Source organism: Denticeps clupeoides, chromosome 4 (assembly GCF_900700375.1).
Source record: "Denticeps clupeoides chromosome 4, fDenClu1.1, whole genome shotgun sequence".
NCBI classification, from domain to species: domain Eukaryota; kingdom Metazoa; phylum Chordata; class Actinopteri; order Clupeiformes; family Denticipitidae; genus Denticeps; species Denticeps clupeoides.
Window position 1 is genome coordinate 7065882 of NC_041710.1, and position 19497 is coordinate 7085378.

Sequence of the window (19497 nt, forward strand, 5' to 3'; positions counted from 1 at the left end):
GTTATAACAGATGAGTCTCCCGAACAATTCTCATAATGTCAACTTCCCAACAGTAACTCTGAAATTCTTCTGAACATGTGAAACTCAATGTTGATGTCGATCTGCAGAGATGTGCTAGAAGAACAATGGTTTGGATTTGTATTGGACTTTTGCAAGGTACTAAAATAGATCCTGCTCAAAAAGGTAATTTTTTTACTTATTTTCAATGCCTTTTCAATGTCCAGTTCTCAAGTGATCTACAACCTACCTCAATAATCAATGGTTGCCTTTAGGATCTTCTGCAGTAATAAACGAGAGGTAGAGCTGAAATCGGGCCTGAAAAGTTAGGCCTGAGCCTGAACCAAAGTACAGCTTTGTAAAAGCCAGGCTTTCTTTGTTCACGCCATGAGCACTAGACTAAGAGAAAAAGAGAAATGTGAGGTGAAATGAGTGGGTTTAAATTGCCATAGGCTAGTTTCACCTCTCTCATGTGATAATTAAAACGCAGTGGCAGAGAATTGCAAATCAATTTTTTAAATTTCAATTAGAAATGAACATTGTAGGAAAAACTTTCTACAACACCATTCAGAACCACCTAAACAAATTTACAAGCAGGGAATCATACGGAAAGGATAGGCAATAATTGTCATACATTGAAGATAATCAACATTGGTACGAATGCAGCTCTACACAACCTTGGCAATTTCACTGCCAAGAGTTCTGATGTGCATTGTGAATGAATTGTGAATGCATTGGGTTCTTAAATCGGCCAGGGAAGCTGGAACGCTCTAGAAGAAGGTGTCCTGGTGAATCGGGGTTCCTTTTTCATCATGTCTAAAATGGCAACAGGATGCACTTTGGGAAGAAGAGAAGCTGTGTGATGTTCTTCAGGGAAACCTTGGGCATCAGGTACACGTGGATTTCACCGTCGCGCTTATCTGAAGGTTGTTCTAGGCCACAGACGTCCCTGTTACCTGATGGCAGTGACCTCTTTCACAGAGATAATACGCCCAGCCACACGTGAACAGCTTTTCACGGACAATTTAGAGCGCTGATATCAAAATGCCAGGTCGGGACTTACTGATGTCAAAGTACGTCACCGCCTTTCAGCGAGACACAGTACTTTCCCTGTGCCTAAAATGGTGGCATATTGTTTGTTTATGACCACAAACTACTCTTCCTCCTGCAGGTGGCCTGTGACAACACATTGCACGTCCATTGTGGTGAAAGTGATGCAAATGTTGACCCACGATTTGTTTATGTTGAAGCAAAATGTTACGTTTGAGAAAAAAAGACACAGAGCAGTTATTCCAGGAGGAATTTTATTGTAATGCAGGGAATGCCACAGGCATCAGGAAACCTGACGTACATTGACCGTTTAAAAAAAAAAAAGTTAAAGGTCATCCTCTATGTTTACGCATGGACAGCAATAACCATTCAACTGGATTTGTCTCATGTCACGAAGTCCTGAAGTGGAACCGCTCACGGCCAATACCTTCTGCCAGGCCACCTTACGTTATTTAGAGAATAGGGGAAATAATAAGGGGATTTTGTAAGTTCATCCACTTAAAAAGAAATGATCAGTCTATAATTTTAATTATATATTCAACAACATTAACAAACAAGCAAAAAAAAAGATAATCCAAATGAATCCAAACTAATGCATTTCCAAAAATCTGCGTTTTCCTTAATGTAATAAGTGGTTACACACTACCACACTATGCCATGAAGGACCAAAATCCTACAGCCTGTAAGGTCCCCCTGTTCAATTCAGGAGGAGGACTGGATGAAAGTGTTGTGGTCTGATGAGACCAAAACCAAGCCCTACGGCACGATGGAGGAGGAATGCTGCCGATGAGTCCAACAACACCGTTACCGCCATCAAACATGGAGGAGGAAACATTATGCTTTGGGGGTGTTTTTCTGCCAAAGGGTCGGGACAAGTGGACCACATCAAAGGGAGGATGGATGGGGCAATCTTGGGCGAGAACCTCCGTCTCTCAGCCAGGGCACTGAAAGGGCTTTTGGGTGATCTGCAAAGAGGAGTGGGACAAATCCCCGTCTGAAACGTCTGACCTTTGTGATTGCAAAAAAAAAAGGTTTTGCCACCAAATACTAAAGCATGTTTTGCAGAAGGGATTAAATACATATTTAATTCATGAAAATGCTAATTACTTTATAACTATTTTGAGATGCAATAAGTATTTCCCCCGCTGTACATGGCGATTAGTGAGGTGGGGGGCTCTGCCTTGTGTAGCTCTTTAGAATGAATGAACCCTTGGTCTTACGCAGGTTGTGCATGTGTGTACAGTATAATCTGATAGCAGCCAAACTGCCTTATGGTGCTGATGCAATCTCTGAATTCCTAACCAAATAGTCTGCAAATGACTCCTCAACATGCGTCTGTTGGCTTCATAAAAAAATGATGTACACGGTATGCATGTCGCTCATTATGTGTGATATATATTGTGTGTGTTGTATGTATATTATTACAAAGCTATTTTGTAAAATATCAATTTTAATCAATTAATTAATTTAGGTCATATAGGTTTAAAAACCCCATTAACCTCATGTGATTATCATATGGTTTTATTCGCAGTCTCTTCTCTTCTCTCCTTGTATGTGTACAGCACTTTGGTCATCTGCGTTGTTTTAGAGGGCTTTGTAAATAAACTTGAACTTGAACTTGAATTAAAGGCAAAAAATATGTTATTTTAGCACAGTTATTTGACTAGAGAAAATGTGCCTCATCAAACTTTAATGAACAAGTTCTACAACATATTTTCACAGTCTGGATACATGTTTTTATTATCATGTTAGCCAAATGTAACCAAATTTAACCTAAAATGAATTGTCATTACAAAAATGTGTCTGTGGGTGGTAGTAGCCTAGTGGGTAAAACACTCGCCTATGAACCAGAAGACCCGGGTTCGAATCCCACTTACTAACATTGTGTCCCTGAGCAAGACACTTAACCCTAAATTGCTCCAGGGAGACTGTCCCTGTAACTGCTGATTGTAAGTCGCTCTGGATAAGGGCGTCTGGTAAATGCTGTAAATGTAAATGAAATGTAAATGTCTGGATGCATTATCCTATAAATTCCAAGTACTTGTTTATGCTAAATAGTATCAAAATTAAATAAAAAAAATCTTTTAATGAATACAATTGGGTGCCAGTAAAGTTCCTCCTTAGCATAATGCTACTGGACCTGGTAATAGAAAGTGCACTGTCCCTTTAAAAGGGACCTGCAGCACCATAATGTGTCACACAAGATTCAAAACTGACACCAGGTCAGTTGCTCACTCTCATCTGATTTTTTGTAAAAGTCACTGAATTTTCATGAACAATAAGAGGAAATACTCAAAACTTTTATGATTAAAAAGGAACAATTCGTTTTAATTTCCCATGTGCCAGTGATCTGTGTAAGTGTAAAAAAAAAGAATTGTGTTATATTAAAGAATTAAGATTGTGTATTAAGTGCATTTTAGTTTCACATCACAGACTTTGTGGCAATAAAATGTTCTTGTTCTTTAAAACATTTTTTAAATGTAATTCCCAACAGTGAGTACACTGAGTGAATCAATCTGGCCCTTTCTGTTGCCTGCAGTCCCAATAACCCAGCATACTGATGTGTGAGTCTGGTCATGGGGCCTGGCAAAGGAAAGGCGGGCATAGTGTGAATTAGCAGAAGTGTCATTGAGATACACAGCACAGCACACGGTGACACAACAAAATTCTCTGTATTTAACCATCACCCTTGGTGAACAGTGGGCAGCCATGACAGGCGGTCCGGGGAGCAGTGTGTGGGGACGGTGCTTTACTCAGTGGCACCTCGTTGGTTCAGTATTCAGAATTGACCTGTGGAGGGTCAGTGAATATTTATTTATAACATGCAGCATCGTCACAATACGGCACAATATTGTTGTTGTGTTTTTCGTGATGAAAATGTCAGTTTAGAAGTATAATGTCACCATACATTCTGAGTAATTAAAAACTGCAAATACTGGGACCCTGCTGTGAGTTTATATTGGGATTTACACACTGCTGGGCTACCTGAAAACATCCCACCGGAAAAAGATCTTCTGTTTTTCCAGTCCTGGAGCGGCCATCAGCATTCGTTTCTAAACCACGACAATAAAATTATTCAAGTGTGTTTGAGTAACTACATTCATCTTCAGGTTGGATTTTAGGAATAAATGGGTGAAAATCAACCCCACCAACGAAGCTGCAATCAAGTGTGGCCTAGCGGCTAAGGAAGCTGCCCCATAATAAGAAGGTTGCTGGTTCGAATCCCGATCCGCTGAGCAAAGCACCCTCCCCACACACTGCTCCCGGGGTGCCTGTCATGGCTGGGTGATGGTTAAAAGCAGAGGACACATTTCACTGTGTGCACCGTTGTGACATTCACTTCAATTATGAAAAATGATCAATTCTATTTATAAAACGTTTATTGCAGCGTTTCCTCGATGCCACTGATCGTTCATTCGCTCTTCTGGCATCACTGTCGCACATGTCGCATACTGAATAATATTCCCGGCTTAACGGGTGACGCGGCCGCGATGTGGGCGGAGGGTCCCGCTCCCGGTGCTATAAAGCGGCCGCTCCGCCGGTCCGGGGCCACCTGCACGCCGGGATTCCAGCGGGAGGAGCGTCGCTTCATGGCCGTTTGCAGAGCTTTTCCTGCGCTGACTTCGTCCCGTCTTCCCGCACCAGGATGCGCATGAGCGGGCCTGCGTGGCGCTGCGTGCTCGGGCTGCTCCTCGCCGCTGCGCGGACGGCACGAGTGGGGTCCGAAGAGAACTTCATCAAATCAGCGCTGGGCGGCATCGAGGGTCCCACACCGGCCACCAGCCGCTCCGGGGCCGGGCACCTCGGACCCCGCGGATCGGAGCAGGTAGATCAACCTTTCACCTCCAACCGGACAGGGGACAGACGGGGGGACATACAGGGGGACAGACCAGGAGAAAGACAGGGGGACGGACCGGCAGACAGAGGGGGGGGGGGCAGATGGGGGACAGACAGGGGAACAGGTGGAGGGCAGACAGACGGACAGACAGGCAGACAGGGGACAGACGGGGACAGACAGGAGGTCAGACAGGGGAACAGATGGAGCACAGACAGGGGGACAGACAGGGGAACAGGCGCAGGGCAGACAGGGGACAGACAGGGAGAATGACAGGGTGATGGACCGGCAGACAGACAGGGGACAGACAGGGGAACAGGTGGAGGGCAGAAAGGGGGACAGACAGGCAGACAGGGAACAGACAGGGAGACAGACAGGGGGACAGATGAGTGGACAGATTGGGGACAGACAGGGGGACATACGGAGGACAGACGGGGACAGACAAGGTAACAGACAGGGGAACAGGCGCAGGGCAGACAGGGGGACAGACAGGGGATAATGGTGATGATAACCATGATGAGGATGGGATGACTCTATTGCGGTCTACATGCGACAAATAAAATGTCTTAATGTTGATTTATAAAGAATCATACTGGCATGTTTTCCAACAAGTGGTTTCATTTTATATTAATTAAAATTTTTTACACGTCTACTAAAAAAATGATCATCTAAAAAAAATCACATATAGACCTAGTGTGCATAATAAATGTCCACCTGCACATGTGCCTTTATTCAAATGAAAGAAAGACTGTAATAAATAATACAATATAGGCATCCGGTTAACAAATAAGCAGGGATGAAAGAACCAGTCACTTGAAGGCACTGTGAGCATTTCATGTATTTTCTGCAATCTGAAGAGCAGAAATGGAGAGATGATGTTAATGCAGACGCAGAGTTCGTCCTCCCGTGGGGTGTGTGTCTGTGTGTGTATGTCTCCTACGTGCAGACGAGTAGCCGTACACAAGCATCCTGCTTTTAATGAGGCATGAAAAAAATTTTCATGATTGCAGGGATTACCTGATCAATTGTCTTAATCCCCCATTAGTGATACAGAGTAAAGTGTGAGTCCAACTTACTTCTCTGATTATTATACTTTATCATACTTATTCATTCACTATTTGAAAGTGTGTCTCTGGTTTTAGTGTTTGCATGTATCATGCCCTATTTATGTGATAAATTATTATGCAATAAAATTGACCTCCCGGTTTTAATTTGACAACTCCACTGTGTGATCTGATCGTCCATCGCAAGGATGTGCTGTCTGAACTGCTCGGGCTTTTTTACTCGTAAAATAAATATAAATCTATTCAAATTGAAATGTGAAATTTCTACTCAGTAACCCATGAGTTCAGAGGTGGGTATTTTTGGGTCAAAATGCCAAGACGGATAAGTCGGTCGTTACCTGACCTCTTACGCCTGTTCTGGCATGATTTTCAGAAACATATTTAGCAACAGAGCAGATAACAAAAATCTAACGCACCTCAGTTTGCTCGTGTATACTTTACATGCAGAGACGGGTGTCGTTGATCACAGGTCTCGTATTTCCCATTCTGCAGATCACTGAAATAAATCGCATCATTTCTCTCCACGGCCCCAGGTGTATCCGTGTCGAAGTGACAAGGAGTGCACCGCCGGCACGTACTGCCACAGTCCCCAGCACACGGCCCCCCGCTGCTCGGCGTGCCGCAGGAGGAACAAGCGCTGTCACCGAGATGCCATGTGCTGCCAGAACAACCGCTGCAGCAACCGTGAGTAGGACAGGCTATACAGCCACCTACCAACCAATCAGAAAAGAGAATTCGTAGTCCCCCCCCCAAGAAAGTTACACATTAAGTGTAAAAAAGTTACAATAGTGAGAGCTGATGTTGGGAGATAGAAGTACATTTGTGTGAAATGGTTGTCCAGCCAATTTACCACCGTAATAGGACAGGGGACCTAATCAGGGGACAGTAGACAGTATGGGAGGTTGTGGAGCTAGTGCACTGGGTGGAAAGAGTTGTAAATGTGTATTTACATTTTACATTTACATTTAAGGCATTCGGCAGAATGGCCTTGACATTTTTTGGGAAAGCTACATTTTTTATATGCATATTAAATGCATATCATATGCATATAGTGTATCAAAAAAGCTTTTGTTGTATGTTACAATTGATGAAGTGGTCTATTCTTGTTCACTAGGACCCCCAACTATGAAAACAATCTTTTTATTCACTATGTTGTAGTTTCTATACGTAATAATAAGTAAGACAATAAGAAGGTTACAAGTTAATCTAAATATTCTCTAAAGAGGAAGGTCTTGAGCTGCCGTTTCAAAGTGCTCAGTGAGCTTTTCTGTTGAGCACGGCTGTTCAGGGACAATTTTTTTGTTGTTTTCTTTTTCAGATTTTAAACATTTTAAAATAACTTTGATGTTAAATGTTCAAGTAATTTTCACATCTGCTGGTCAGTTATGAATAATAGGTAAATTTGAACTGTTTATAAGTAGTAATAAGTAACAATAACATGATATGATGGGTGGACTATGAGGTTTAGCAGATGGAACTAGAGAGATCTGTAGACCTGTTCTGTATCTTGAATAGTGTGTTTCCAACGCCTAATGCCTCTCATTCCACATGTGTGCAGATGTCTGTGTCCCCGTGTCTGAAAGTGTGCACCGTTTTCCCTTAAAGGGACATAAAAAGCTGTACACTAAAGAGAAGCGCTGGAAAAAGAGTGGGAAAGAACAAGCCAAATCAGCATTCAAAGGTAATTCTCCTCACATCTAACGTTTATTTTTATGTAATTATCAGTGGGCAAATTCTGTGATTGTCCAGAAACATCAATCACCGTTTTCAGTCTCACAATTTCACGTGATATACAGTAGAGCAACGTTAGTCAGATTGTTTAACTTTTACTGTGAACATTTTTTTCTTTTTCATTAAAACTTCAAAGTTTTGATTTGGTAATTTTGCCCATCAGAATTAGATCAGGAAATGCATTGCTCCTTTCCTTTACAATGTAATTTTGGATTCTTCAGAGAACTATGTATGTTTGCAATATTACTAAACCATGTCAGTGCCATTTGTCTCTAAATACCCCAGTTTGCTTCTCCTTTTGTACTAAAATGATAGAATAATGACCAGGCTGATGAAATTATCCCCCAGTCTCTGTTGTGTTTGGTGTGTAGTTATACTGTGGTATTTTGGATTTCCTCTACAGGCCATGAAGGCGACCCCTGCTTGCGTTCATCTGACTGCTCTGAGGGCCACTGTTGTGCTCGCCACTTCTGGACAAAGATCTGTAAGCCAGTGTTGCGACAGGGTGAGGTGTGCACCAAGCACCGCAAGAAAGGATCTCATGGCCTGGAGATCTTCCAGCGCTGTGACTGTGCCAGGGACCTTGTCTGCAAGGTGTGGAAGGATGCCACCGCCTCCTCGAGGTCCAGGCTACACATTTGTCAGAAGATCTGAGGTTGGCATGCTGCTCGCTGAAGCCTGTTGACCAGTTGTGTGGTGTGAAGGGGAGCACTTTAGGACACTTCCTTATTATCTGAACTGTTTCAGCTGTGAGGAGAAGAAAGAAGAGCATGAGGCTGGAGGAAAACCAAACCTTCTTTCATGGACAGAACTGAACCTACACAGGATCAATAACTGCATTTTATTACTCACACTTAATGAGTACAGGGTGCTTTCACAGAATGATGACCAAAATGCCAAATGTCCTTCACTCTACTATTCGCGGGCTCATTTTGTACCTTAAATTAATTATGCCTTTGACAGGACTTTCTTTGGTCAAAAGAAGGATGTGTATTTCTGTTTCTGTTAAGTTAATCTTCATTTGATGTAATTTATGACACTTCTACAGAAAAAATGACCACATCTGTTTTCATAACGACAACAGTGTATCCCAAAACCAGGTATACAGGAAAACTGCAGTAAAAAAAGTGATGTGTTCATAATTACAGAACTGTAAAGACAGTAATGTACAATGTGAGCAAATTTACATTTCTTGAAAAATCAGCCTTATGTAAATGCCCTTGACATTTTTTGGTAAAGCTAAATTTTTTGTATGCATATTAAACGCATATCATGTGCATATAGTGTATCAAAAAAAGCTTTTGTTGTATGTAATTACATGTATTTAAAAGCAAAATTATATTGTGTACAGACAACTTTAGCTTTGGGTTTAAAGCACTGACTGTAAAGAATGTCCAGAGAGTGGAGAGTGTGAGACAGTCGGTGACTGTGCAGTAGATATGCTTACTCTTTTGTTGCATATAATACCTATAAAACAAACGTCTGGGGAAACTATATGGATATAGTCACACGGATCTCTTTGAACGAAATTGGTCATTATCCTTTAGATGATTGGGTGCACACGTTCTTTACAGTCATTGTGTACTAATATAAAGATGAAAAGCTGTACAGCTTTATACCCTTCAACATTCAGATTTCTGTGCCTTTTAAAATGTCATAGAAAACAGTCAACACTTTACATGCATTTGCAGATGCAAAACCTCTCACAATTTGTCAGATTTTGTACATTTCCTGGGTATATTTCAGTAATAAAACAATACATTTAATTAAAAAAATGGGTGACTTAACTTGTGCCTTAGCTCAGAGCAACAAATGAAATATAACAATCACATATTTGACCTTAATGGTGACTTAGTTAGTGGGTTAGTTAATTAAGTCATTAGTCAGCATCCTAACATATCAGAGAAATTTGCTAGAATTAAGGTGAAGAGATTGGTACTTGAAACCACAGAGCAATGGAAGTAGGTGTCCCACTCTGATGAGTGGATGGTGGGTGTGGCGACTTCACTTGCCTCATGGGGCAGTGGTGGCCTAGCGGGTAAGGACACGAACCTGTAATTTGGAAGGCTGCTGGTTTGAATCCCAATCTGCCAAGGCGCCACTGAGGTGCCAGTGAGAGAAGCACCGTCCCCACACACTGCTCCCCGGGCGCCTGTCATGGCTGCCCACTGCTCACCAAGGGTGATGGTTAAAAGCAGAGGACACATTTCGTTGAGTCGCTATGTGCTTTGCTGCAGTGTTTCACAACGACAATCACTTCACTTTCAATAAAGAAGACATGGCACCAGGATCCTATATGGGAAGAAGACTGGTGGTGAAAGTGTGATGCTTTGAGCAACATTCTGCATTCCTGTGGATGTTATTTTGACACGTACCACCTTGTTGCAAAGCACACCCTGATGGCAAGGCCCTCTTTTAGCAGCATACAGTGCACTGCAAAAAAAAATAATGACATGGTGACTGGACCTCCAAATTGTCCAGATCCACTCAAGCATCTGTGTGATGTGCCTTACCTTACAGCTTTGAATGGGGCATATTCAATCAATATACAATCACTTCACTTCACTTCACTGGAATATGTTCAAAGTTCAAATGCATCCCCGGGATTTACATAATGTTGATGTGTAATCTTTGATGATGTTTTTATGACAAGCTTGAAAATAGAGCCCAATGGTTGCTACACTCAGCCATACATCATTGATAAATTTTTTTTGTTATTGTTTTATTGTTGTATTTCATGAAAATCGTGAGGAAATCTTTGACTGTACACTTGCACATAAGGCATGTGCTTATCGTATAGCACTGACCTTACAGTTGGTTTGAAAATAGTGGCTCTTGAGTCCTTTTTTGTCTGGTAATGTGAATGTAGAATAAAAATGTGTAGATTTGGCCTGCTGACAGTGAAAATGTTTCTCTTTCTCCCTCCAGTAGACTGTAAATCTTATGTGAAGAGTCGAGAAGGACTGACCCTTTAAACAAAGTTTGCATTTTAATGTAGAAATTTTAATAGAATCACCTAAATAATGTAATGTGTTCCATATGCTCAATGTGAGATCAAGGCACAAACGTCTTTAGGTTTTTACCTTCAATCCCCTTCCGTCTGAACTTCTGATGCCTCCGTTCTGTTTAAAAATACAAAGGCACTTAAATATTGTGAATATCTGGACTGTTTCCAGAACTCTGTCATGATCAGTCTTCCATAATATTCCAAGAACCTCCACCAAACGTGATTTCTCCACATCCTTGAATTACAATGGGCTGTGATTGATATATTGACATTGCTCCTCCCATTTCCACATTCACACTGGTAGCCATCTGCTCTCCAAGCCAGAATATATTTGGAATTTGTCGCTTGCTTGGGTATATGTAGTGAGGTGATGTAGATATGCTGTTGAGGAATTCCAACAGATTTTTACTTTTATGCATTTTTCCTGAAACTCCTGATTTCCTGATTTTTGAACAGGCAATAGGTCACATGTATGGTGTCAAAACACAAAAATAATAATACATTTTTGTATCCTTAAGTCAGAGCGAAGACAGAGATCATGCATCACAGAGGCATGGGGAAATTCTAATATAAACATGACACTCCGAATGCCCTTGAAAGAAAATCTTTGAAAGTACCATATGAGAAGAACACAAAGAACAGGAAGACTAATACAATTCGCCACTTGATGTAATACATGAAAAGTACAGTGGTTTTCTTCTTTGTGGCTTCTGCTGACAGGTTCAGTCATAATTTAATGAGTCCAAACACTGGACTTAGTGAGGAGGAAAAAGACAGGCACACTCTTTGTTACAGTAAACAATATACCTTCTTTATGAGTGAGTTCAAAGGCAATATGAGTGAGACTGATATGATTCATTCGTGCTCTCACTGCATATCATTACATAATTGTTTCATCACTTCATGTAAGCATTACACTTATTTATTTTGCTCTGAGCTTCAAGAACAATAATATGTTGTTGGAAAATTTTATACATACTTGAGTCCATATTAATAAGGGTCAACCTGGTTACTGGCTAAATCTGGCCTCAAAAATTTGAGATGACCGCAATGTTACTAGTTGTGGGCCATACATGATGTAAACCAGTGACTTTAGACATAATAATAGGACACAAAACATCTAGTGCATTCAAACAGAGCCAATGTGCAAATAATCATGTGCTGGCTACCAATGAACACTTACTGTTCCCAAAAAATAAATATAGTAAACATGAACCCAGTTCAGACATTGCTCATATTGTAAATGAGTCTGTTAGCTGGAAATGTTGGTAAATAATGGAATATCTGCATACATGCAGAGAGGAACTTTTATCAACCGCAATTAGTCTTGAATTCCATCCAGTGGAATGCTGTGCTCACTGGTGAAAGTGAAGTGATTCACTTTGTCCTCTGCATTTAACCCATCACCCTCAGTGAGCTGTAATGCAAGTCAAAGGTTTATCAATTATTTTGCAGAGCTGTTATCTGCTGAAAAATGTAATCTTTGTAATGACAAAATTAATGAGATTAAATCAACTAAATCCAATCGCCAAGACCTGCACACTATCCTACTCCATAAACGACATCTTCCATGCCCTCTCGAAAGAGGGCATTGTTTGTACAGGAGTTAGTACAACATCTGCCTTTTTTTAGCAACTTGTCTACATATATACTCAATAGTATTTCCATGAATGCAAGAGCCATGGTATAGCAGGTTTGGTAAGATGAGTGATGCACTTGCATCCGGACATTAACATGAAGTAAAAGAAAACATGAATAATCAGACACCTTCTTCCATTTTAACATGGTCCAGTTCTGATGCCCACATGCCCATTAAACACTTTTGGTAAGGGGACACAAGGTGAGCATGGACAATCTGACCCCATCCCCAAACACAACAAACTGTGATGAACTTTCAGTCAAATCCAGCATGAACATATTCAGCAATCTGAGATACAGTAGCTCTTCGATTGGATCAGCCAACTTGGCCAGTCTGCGCTCCCCCCCATGCATCCCTACAAGCCCATTACTGGAGCACCAGTTGTCCTTCCTTGGGCCACTATTGTTAAGTCCTGTTCACTGAAGACCTGGAACAAGTTTTGAAGATTCCTACACAGTTTGGTCCTTGTCAAAGTCACCCAGAACCTTACACTTGCTCTAACACATCATCTTCATGGACAAAATATTCACCTGCTGCCTAGTAATATATCCCACCCACTGTATCAAGATGATGTAAGATATAGTCACATCACCTGTCAGTGGTCATTGTTTTCAGAAAATATATTCTTTTTGTGTGCTTCATATAGTCCTTCTAAGAGTTTATTTAAGAGTTACTGACAGATGATAATTCAAACAGTGTATTGGGGTTATTTTTTTTGCATATTATAGTTGTCTGGCCATCAATAGTGACTTTGTACAGGACTCATCATCCATGTCACTGTTTTTAAAACCTGATCATACAAACATGCCTCTTAAAGAATAATAGTTTCTGTTATAATCACTGCAGGGCATTCATTTGTCAAACCGGAAAAATCAATATCCCCCCTCTTTGTTCTCCTCTCAACAGTTCAGAATGGTGACATTGCCCCTCCTATTCCCAAGCGAGGGTCTAGCAACCCCCTCGGCCCATCTGTGTCTCATTGCTGTTCCCCATGTACAGAAAAAGCCCTTTGTCAAAATGCCTTCACTTGACAGTTTAACTAGATTGGTACCATTGAATACTTGTGGGTGGCAAGTTTCCTCTGTCTGAATGAAGAACAGTAGCACATCTGTGACTTCCTCCCAACACACTCCAGCTATTAAACACTAAGTATACCTTTTGGAGAATAGAATATTTTAAATATAATAAAAAATATTTACATTTTACATTTACATTACGTTTTACATTTACATTTTAATATGTTCAAATATGTTGTTGTCTGTTAAAATAATAGGACCAGCAATTAATTACCATGAATGATAATTAATTGATTATTCTGTTTATTCATTCTTTATGGCTTTCTGCAAAATATATCTAATTAACTGAGTCGGACTCTTTATAAATGAAAATGTCCTCATCATACCAATTCAATGTGTTCTGTGCAGTGAGTCATCTGAAAATTCTCTCTCTCTCCCACACACACACACACACAGACACACACCATAGGCTTCCTGTCCAACGTCTTTCACTTGTCTCGTGAGAGTGATCCTTTACAGCCTCTCAGCAGACCACACCGCTCTGTGGGGAATTTCTCTCAATGAGCGACCTGGAAATCTCTGTTTCAAATGACTGGTGTGTGGAAGTAGAACTGTAGGCCTCCCATTACACCATGAGCCACTACTCTCCCATGTCTGTCCACACACACAAATGAGAGAAAGAGAGAGAGGGGGGGAGAGAGAGGGAGAGACAGAGCTGGGAACCCCACCCTAGCAGCTCCACACCAGGGATCCAGGTGCGTGACATCATGTCTCTTCCTCTGAGCAGACAGCATTGTTGTCCATGACTGGCTCAAACCTTTCTTTTTTCCTCTACTCCTTCCTCTTCTCCTTTTTTTCCCCCTCTTGCCCTCTCCCTTTGTTGTTTGTTTTCAAAACAACAAAAGGGACGCCAGCGTTTCATCAAGGCAGGAGACATCCTTCCTCGGGCTGTTAAAAAGGCAGGCCTCGCAATCATCCCCAGGCCTCCTCCCATCCCACCTCTTGAATGGATAGATCACACAAACTGGGCGGCTCCCACAGGATACCTTTACCTGGGTCTTTCTGCGCTTTAACTTGCCCTTTCATCTGGCCCCGCTCCTCACTTTTACCGTGCCGTCATTCATCAGGAGACACCACGCTGCTTTATCTGATTTATGACGGCGGTACGAGAAGAACACCGCCAGATGAGCACAAAAAATTCTACACTGTCATTGTGTGTGGTGATGGATCTCACATGAAAACCAACCCAAATCTGTCGGATTAACACGAGGCAGAGCGTTAATGACCCACACGGCAAAGGCTAAATGGGATATTTCAAACATCTGGAACTTTTGCACAACATTTGGCTGGGGGTGCTTGCAGTTTGTCTTCCTGCGCCTGTTCAAGGTACATGGTTCTATTGACCTTATATTTGTTAACACTCCCTTCAGAAACATGGTTATACATGTAACCTCAAACCAAGAAACATGCTGAGATTAACTGCATGCATGAATGACTCCTGTCTTAATGCCTTGTTTCACGAACTGATAGTACTCAGGCTCCCTCTAGAGGTAGTTGCCTGGAGATTGTGAAATTATTGTGAATAATTATTAATGTTCATAGCTGCTCTGTGTTTATATAACGTGTAGTTTTTATTCTTCATTTCGTCAAAGTAGTACAGTGAATTTTCTCACGTGTGTTCCCCACTGCAGCATTGACAGCAGATGAGAGTCAATAATAAATAATATGAGGAATAAAATGAGACTAAACTAAGTTCAACGGGCCTATACTGCAGAATTTTAATGCTACAACTGTGTCTGCAGTGGCTTGTCTAATGAAAAGTTAACTACTTAACTACCTACAATAAATATCAAGTGTGCACGTGGAAGACTGTAAGTGTATGAGGTTCCAGAGCTTCTTGGGCAGAACGCTAATGGACAGGGGTAATATGTTCCTCAGACCGTCAGGTAATTGTACTGAGTAGAGATTATTATTTCCTGTGATGAAGAGAGAGGTGAAACAATTTCCGAACTCACCCGTAGCAATGAACCTTAGGTAGTGACTAAACAGGACTGAGTCTAGAATCAGTGACGTTTCCTGCAGAGTGGCTGGCATGGAACTCGGTAATCAGGGAAAGCCTTGGAGTTTCCATCCTCCAGATGGAGAGGAGCCAGCTGAGTTGATCTGGGCATGTGACGATGATGCCATCTGGATGGCTGCCACCGAGGCTGTTCTGGGTACATCCCAGAGGGTGGAGCCTTATACCCTGCAGCTGGCATGGAAACGGCTGGGGACTCCCAGCTGGAGGCTGTGGCTGGGGAAATGCTATCAGCCACTCTCAATGGAACAGTGAACCGAAACGGAAGTGAACAGAAGTATTCGATTTTTATTTAGTTCTTCATTTGTTCACTTTAGGTTCAGTTATCTCAGGTCTCAGATGACATGGTTATTTAACACTGGTTATTTTTAGTGTTATTAGTTTGTTGGTTACCTGGTCTATACACCTCAACAGGAAGACAAAAGGAAATACAGGAAGCATAAAAGAAAAAGAAAGAGAGAGAAGGGACTACAATGCTTTTCACAATTCTTTTCCGCTTTCTTTCTGTGCCGCGTTCTTTGCGGTAACCCGAGACTTCCTCCTTTCTGGCAATGTGTTTATCTTAGTGTCTCAGAGGTAACGTTTAGTGTGCTTCTATAGTGGAAGCCTATTTACCTCAGACAATGTAAAAAGTGAAGTATTCCCCTGTGGCCCATTCTTCTCATCACTCTAAAACAGATGCACTGCGTCTGAAACATATTCAACAGGCCCAGCTCCTGATTCCCACCGCCTTCAATACAGCTGCTACATCACATGCTGTAACACATTAAAAAAAATATTTACAATTTTTTTTACTTCGGTCTATTATATACAATTTTTTATTAGGTAAGAAATATTTTTTTTATTATTTGTTTGTGAATACTTATGTTAGTATGTGGGCACAGAGAAGTAATATCATTTTATACAACAAACGTAACACACATTCTGGATCACGATAAATCAACTGTGCTGAATTCAAACACTGTTATAATGTGCTAAACTTATCTTTGTAAACAGAGTGCAATCCATTTTTGCTTTTGTAATCATTATTGGCAAGACAACTTCCATGATGCATTCTGAGCTGTCATGTCAGGTGGTACCACGGCACTCATCCATTCAGCACGATTCAACAAAACCATCTGCATCTCTGACAGTAGTATGTGATATTCAAAATAGATTTGCACAGTATAGTAGTCTAATATCTTGTAATGTTCCTGCATGATTAGATTTGTCTGCAAGTGAACTGTGAGAAGTACATCCCTGGAAAGTCCCATTCATAACTTCATGATTCAAACAAATTGAGAGAATGCAAATCAGCGCACCACGAGCGTATGGGTATATCATTCACTCGCGTCTCACATGACACATTGACTGAAGCTGCTTGTATAATGTTCAATCTGAATTGTATCTAGAAAACCCAAGAATCCCTCAAGCCAACTGACACCGCGCAAATTGGTGGCGCTGGTTTCTGTCGACACAAAAAGAGCGTTGAGAAGGCAGTAACTTAAAACAGACAACGGCTGTTGGAGTTAAGCCTTAATTTGTCCAAAATCACAATTCCCTGTCTTTACCCTTATTGTACCTTTTGTATGTTTGAGTTTCACCCCTGGATCACAGAGGACAGCAGTAGCCTTGTATTACACTAATTATAGCCCTCACCTCAAATATTTCCCCCAAGGACTTGCATAATGAGGCAGAGTATGAATGGTGTCAGACAGATGGCATTTTTAATGTTGCTTCTGATGACACATCTGCCATGAGCCAAACTATGCACTTTTCAAACAAAACCTTACCGAGGGGTTTGTACACTTTAACATTTGAATCCTGCAAGGACACAAATAAACGGATGCATTTAAAACCGCTCTGGATTTATCTTATTGGCCGTACTGTGGGTCGGTGCCCCATCCAGGGTGTGTCCCTGTCCTGTGAGTGATCTGACTGTTCAAATTTTCATTTTTGTTCATAAACGGATACATTGCCAAAATGTGCAGCCATTGTGAAGGTAAATCAGTTGAGGGGTCCTCAGTATCTGTGACCCCTGACAGAGCCTCCTGTGGTCTTTCACCAGTATGCATTTTGCAGGGGTGGTCTGGTCTGGTTTTGTAGTGCATAACACCCTTATTATAAAGATAATGCAGATATGAGAGCACAATTTAGCACATACAATGGACCAGTGTAGATTTGGTCTCACACAAAAACCATCTACTAACATGAGATGTAAGACATTTTGATATACAACTTGTAAAAATTAAGAAGATGTAAAAAGACACTGAAAAAAGCGAAGAAATCTTTTGAAATTGATTAGTCAGTGTTGTATTGCATTGAAAGAAACAAGCAGGAGAATAGTTCCCAGATGAAAGTAAAATGATCTGATGCTTTAACAGGACAATTGAGAATATTTTTATTGACCTTGAATAAAACTGAATATGTTGCAAAAATCATAATACAAAACAGTCTGCCCATAATGTGATCACACATAACATCTTTTCATATCCTTATAAGCAGAGACCACACAGATTCTTTCTCCAGATGTGCAGCCCTAACAGAAGGACGTTCCTCAGAACGTATGAAGCAGCCCAGCTGTGCAGCGTTCGTACTGCTGAAGGCCCGGGGACAACCGGCAGAGGTCACGGGACAATTGCTCCCAGCTGCTTTAGGACACATTCGTGGTGGGGGTCTGCCCTCCTGTGGTCAGCGGCATTAGACTGTTTCTTTGTCTGTTAGATGACGACTGGTTGGTGTAGGCACTGACCAAAACCACCGATCAGCAAACAGTATTCGCTATGTGTGATCATGGTCAAATGATGGCCAACTCCTTCAGTTTGCATGCTAAACATGTGCCTGAGCCACCGAGGGGCTGTGTAAGCAGGTCGTAGTGCTGTTTTGGAATCACTGGTGTTGCCTAATTTAATCTCTTCCCTGGACTGTTCTTTCTGCTGCTATTCATTACTAATTCAGCTAGAGACTTAAGCATTTATGCCAAATCCACAAGAGACACACAAAAGACTTGAAGTGATTTTCATATCAGTATTCCTCTAACTACAGCAATTTGAGTCTCTCAGTGTTTTAGAACATTTTATTGAGTCATGTGCTAGATCAAGAAGGCTTAAAGCTTCCCAGGGTCATTCTTATTTATAATTACACCATGGTATCTTAATATCTGAATTTACAAAACTCTCCAATTTGCATGTATGCTACACAATAAAGAAAAAACTATTTTGGTCTACTGAATAAAATGAACACATGAAAACTATTATGACATTATGCGGAATAAAGAATAAATGCATAAAAACGAAATGGCCCTTTCCTGTGGTGACAGCTCTGCACATGCCTGCTGTCTGTAAGTCATCTGCTCTGCCAGATATTCCAAGTCTTTTTTTTTTTTTTTTTTTGCCTGATATCAAATTCTGCCCGTGGATCCATCAGTACATGCTCAGAAACATCTCCATAACCACTGCTAATCTGACAGGTCACTGGGATTTGTTCGATGGGGCATTACGCTGTTCAAGATTTAAATTGAGCATCTCCAATTTCTTTGCATGAGATGCATTTCAGCTGAAGCTCAATGAGAGTAAAAAAAAAAAATCTCAGTACTGCCAGTGCGGCAAAAACCCAGTATACTGATCAGGATTGGTAGAAAGGAGCATGGGTACATCAACAGCAGTACTGCAGTTGGACACTGTTTATCAAATAAACTATTTATGACTCTCTCTCTTAAGAGTCACCTTTTGCTGCACTTTTTGTATCGGATATCATTCCAGATGTGTTCTGGGTGGATATCTGGGAACTGCGCTAGCCAGTAGAGCCCACTGAACACAGGCAACAACCATATGATTCAGCGCTGCTTTGGGAATAAGCAGATGCTGTACACATGGAATACAGAATAGGAAGTTTGTATGTTGCTTGGGAATTTTACTCTAATTAGTAAGATCTATGTGAAACCTGGTCCTCTTCCCAATGAGGTTCATGCTATTGCTGACTGCCAGTTTCCACTGACCCGGTCACTGGTTTTCTTTACTTCCACTGCTTTTGATGGGTCCTGACCACCGCATGCCAGGAACATCACACAAGAGATGTCCCAGCCATCAAAATCTGGTCATTG

General features: G+C 41.3%; 1 protein-coding gene across 1 annotated transcript; it reads left to right on the forward strand.

The window, feature by feature from the left end:
* Positions 1-4535: 4535 nt before the first annotated feature.
* Positions 4536-9452, forward strand: dkk2 (dickkopf WNT signaling pathway inhibitor 2). Its single transcript, XM_028977457.1, has 4 exons — positions 4536-4873; positions 6480-6630; positions 7505-7627; positions 8081-9452. The coding sequence occupies exons 1-4, from the start codon at positions 4694-4696 to the stop codon at positions 8329-8331; spliced, it is 705 nt and encodes a 234-aa protein (XP_028833290.1). The 5' UTR covers positions 4536-4693; the 3' UTR covers positions 8332-9452.
* Positions 9453-19497: the final 10045 nt, after the last annotated feature.

Coding starts and splice junctions, on each gene's coding strand:
- dkk2 (XM_028977457.1), top strand. CDS start 4,694: ATGCGCATGAGCGGGCCTGCGTGGCGCTGCGTGCTCGGGCTGCTCCTC. Junction 6,631..7,504: donor GAACAACCGCTGCAGCAACC/GTGAGTAGGACA, acceptor ACATGTGTGCAG/ATGTCTGTGTCCCCGTGTCT. Junction 7,628..8,080: donor AGCCAAATCAGCATTCAAAG/GTAATTCTCCTC, acceptor TTTCCTCTACAG/GCCATGAAGGCGACCCCTGC.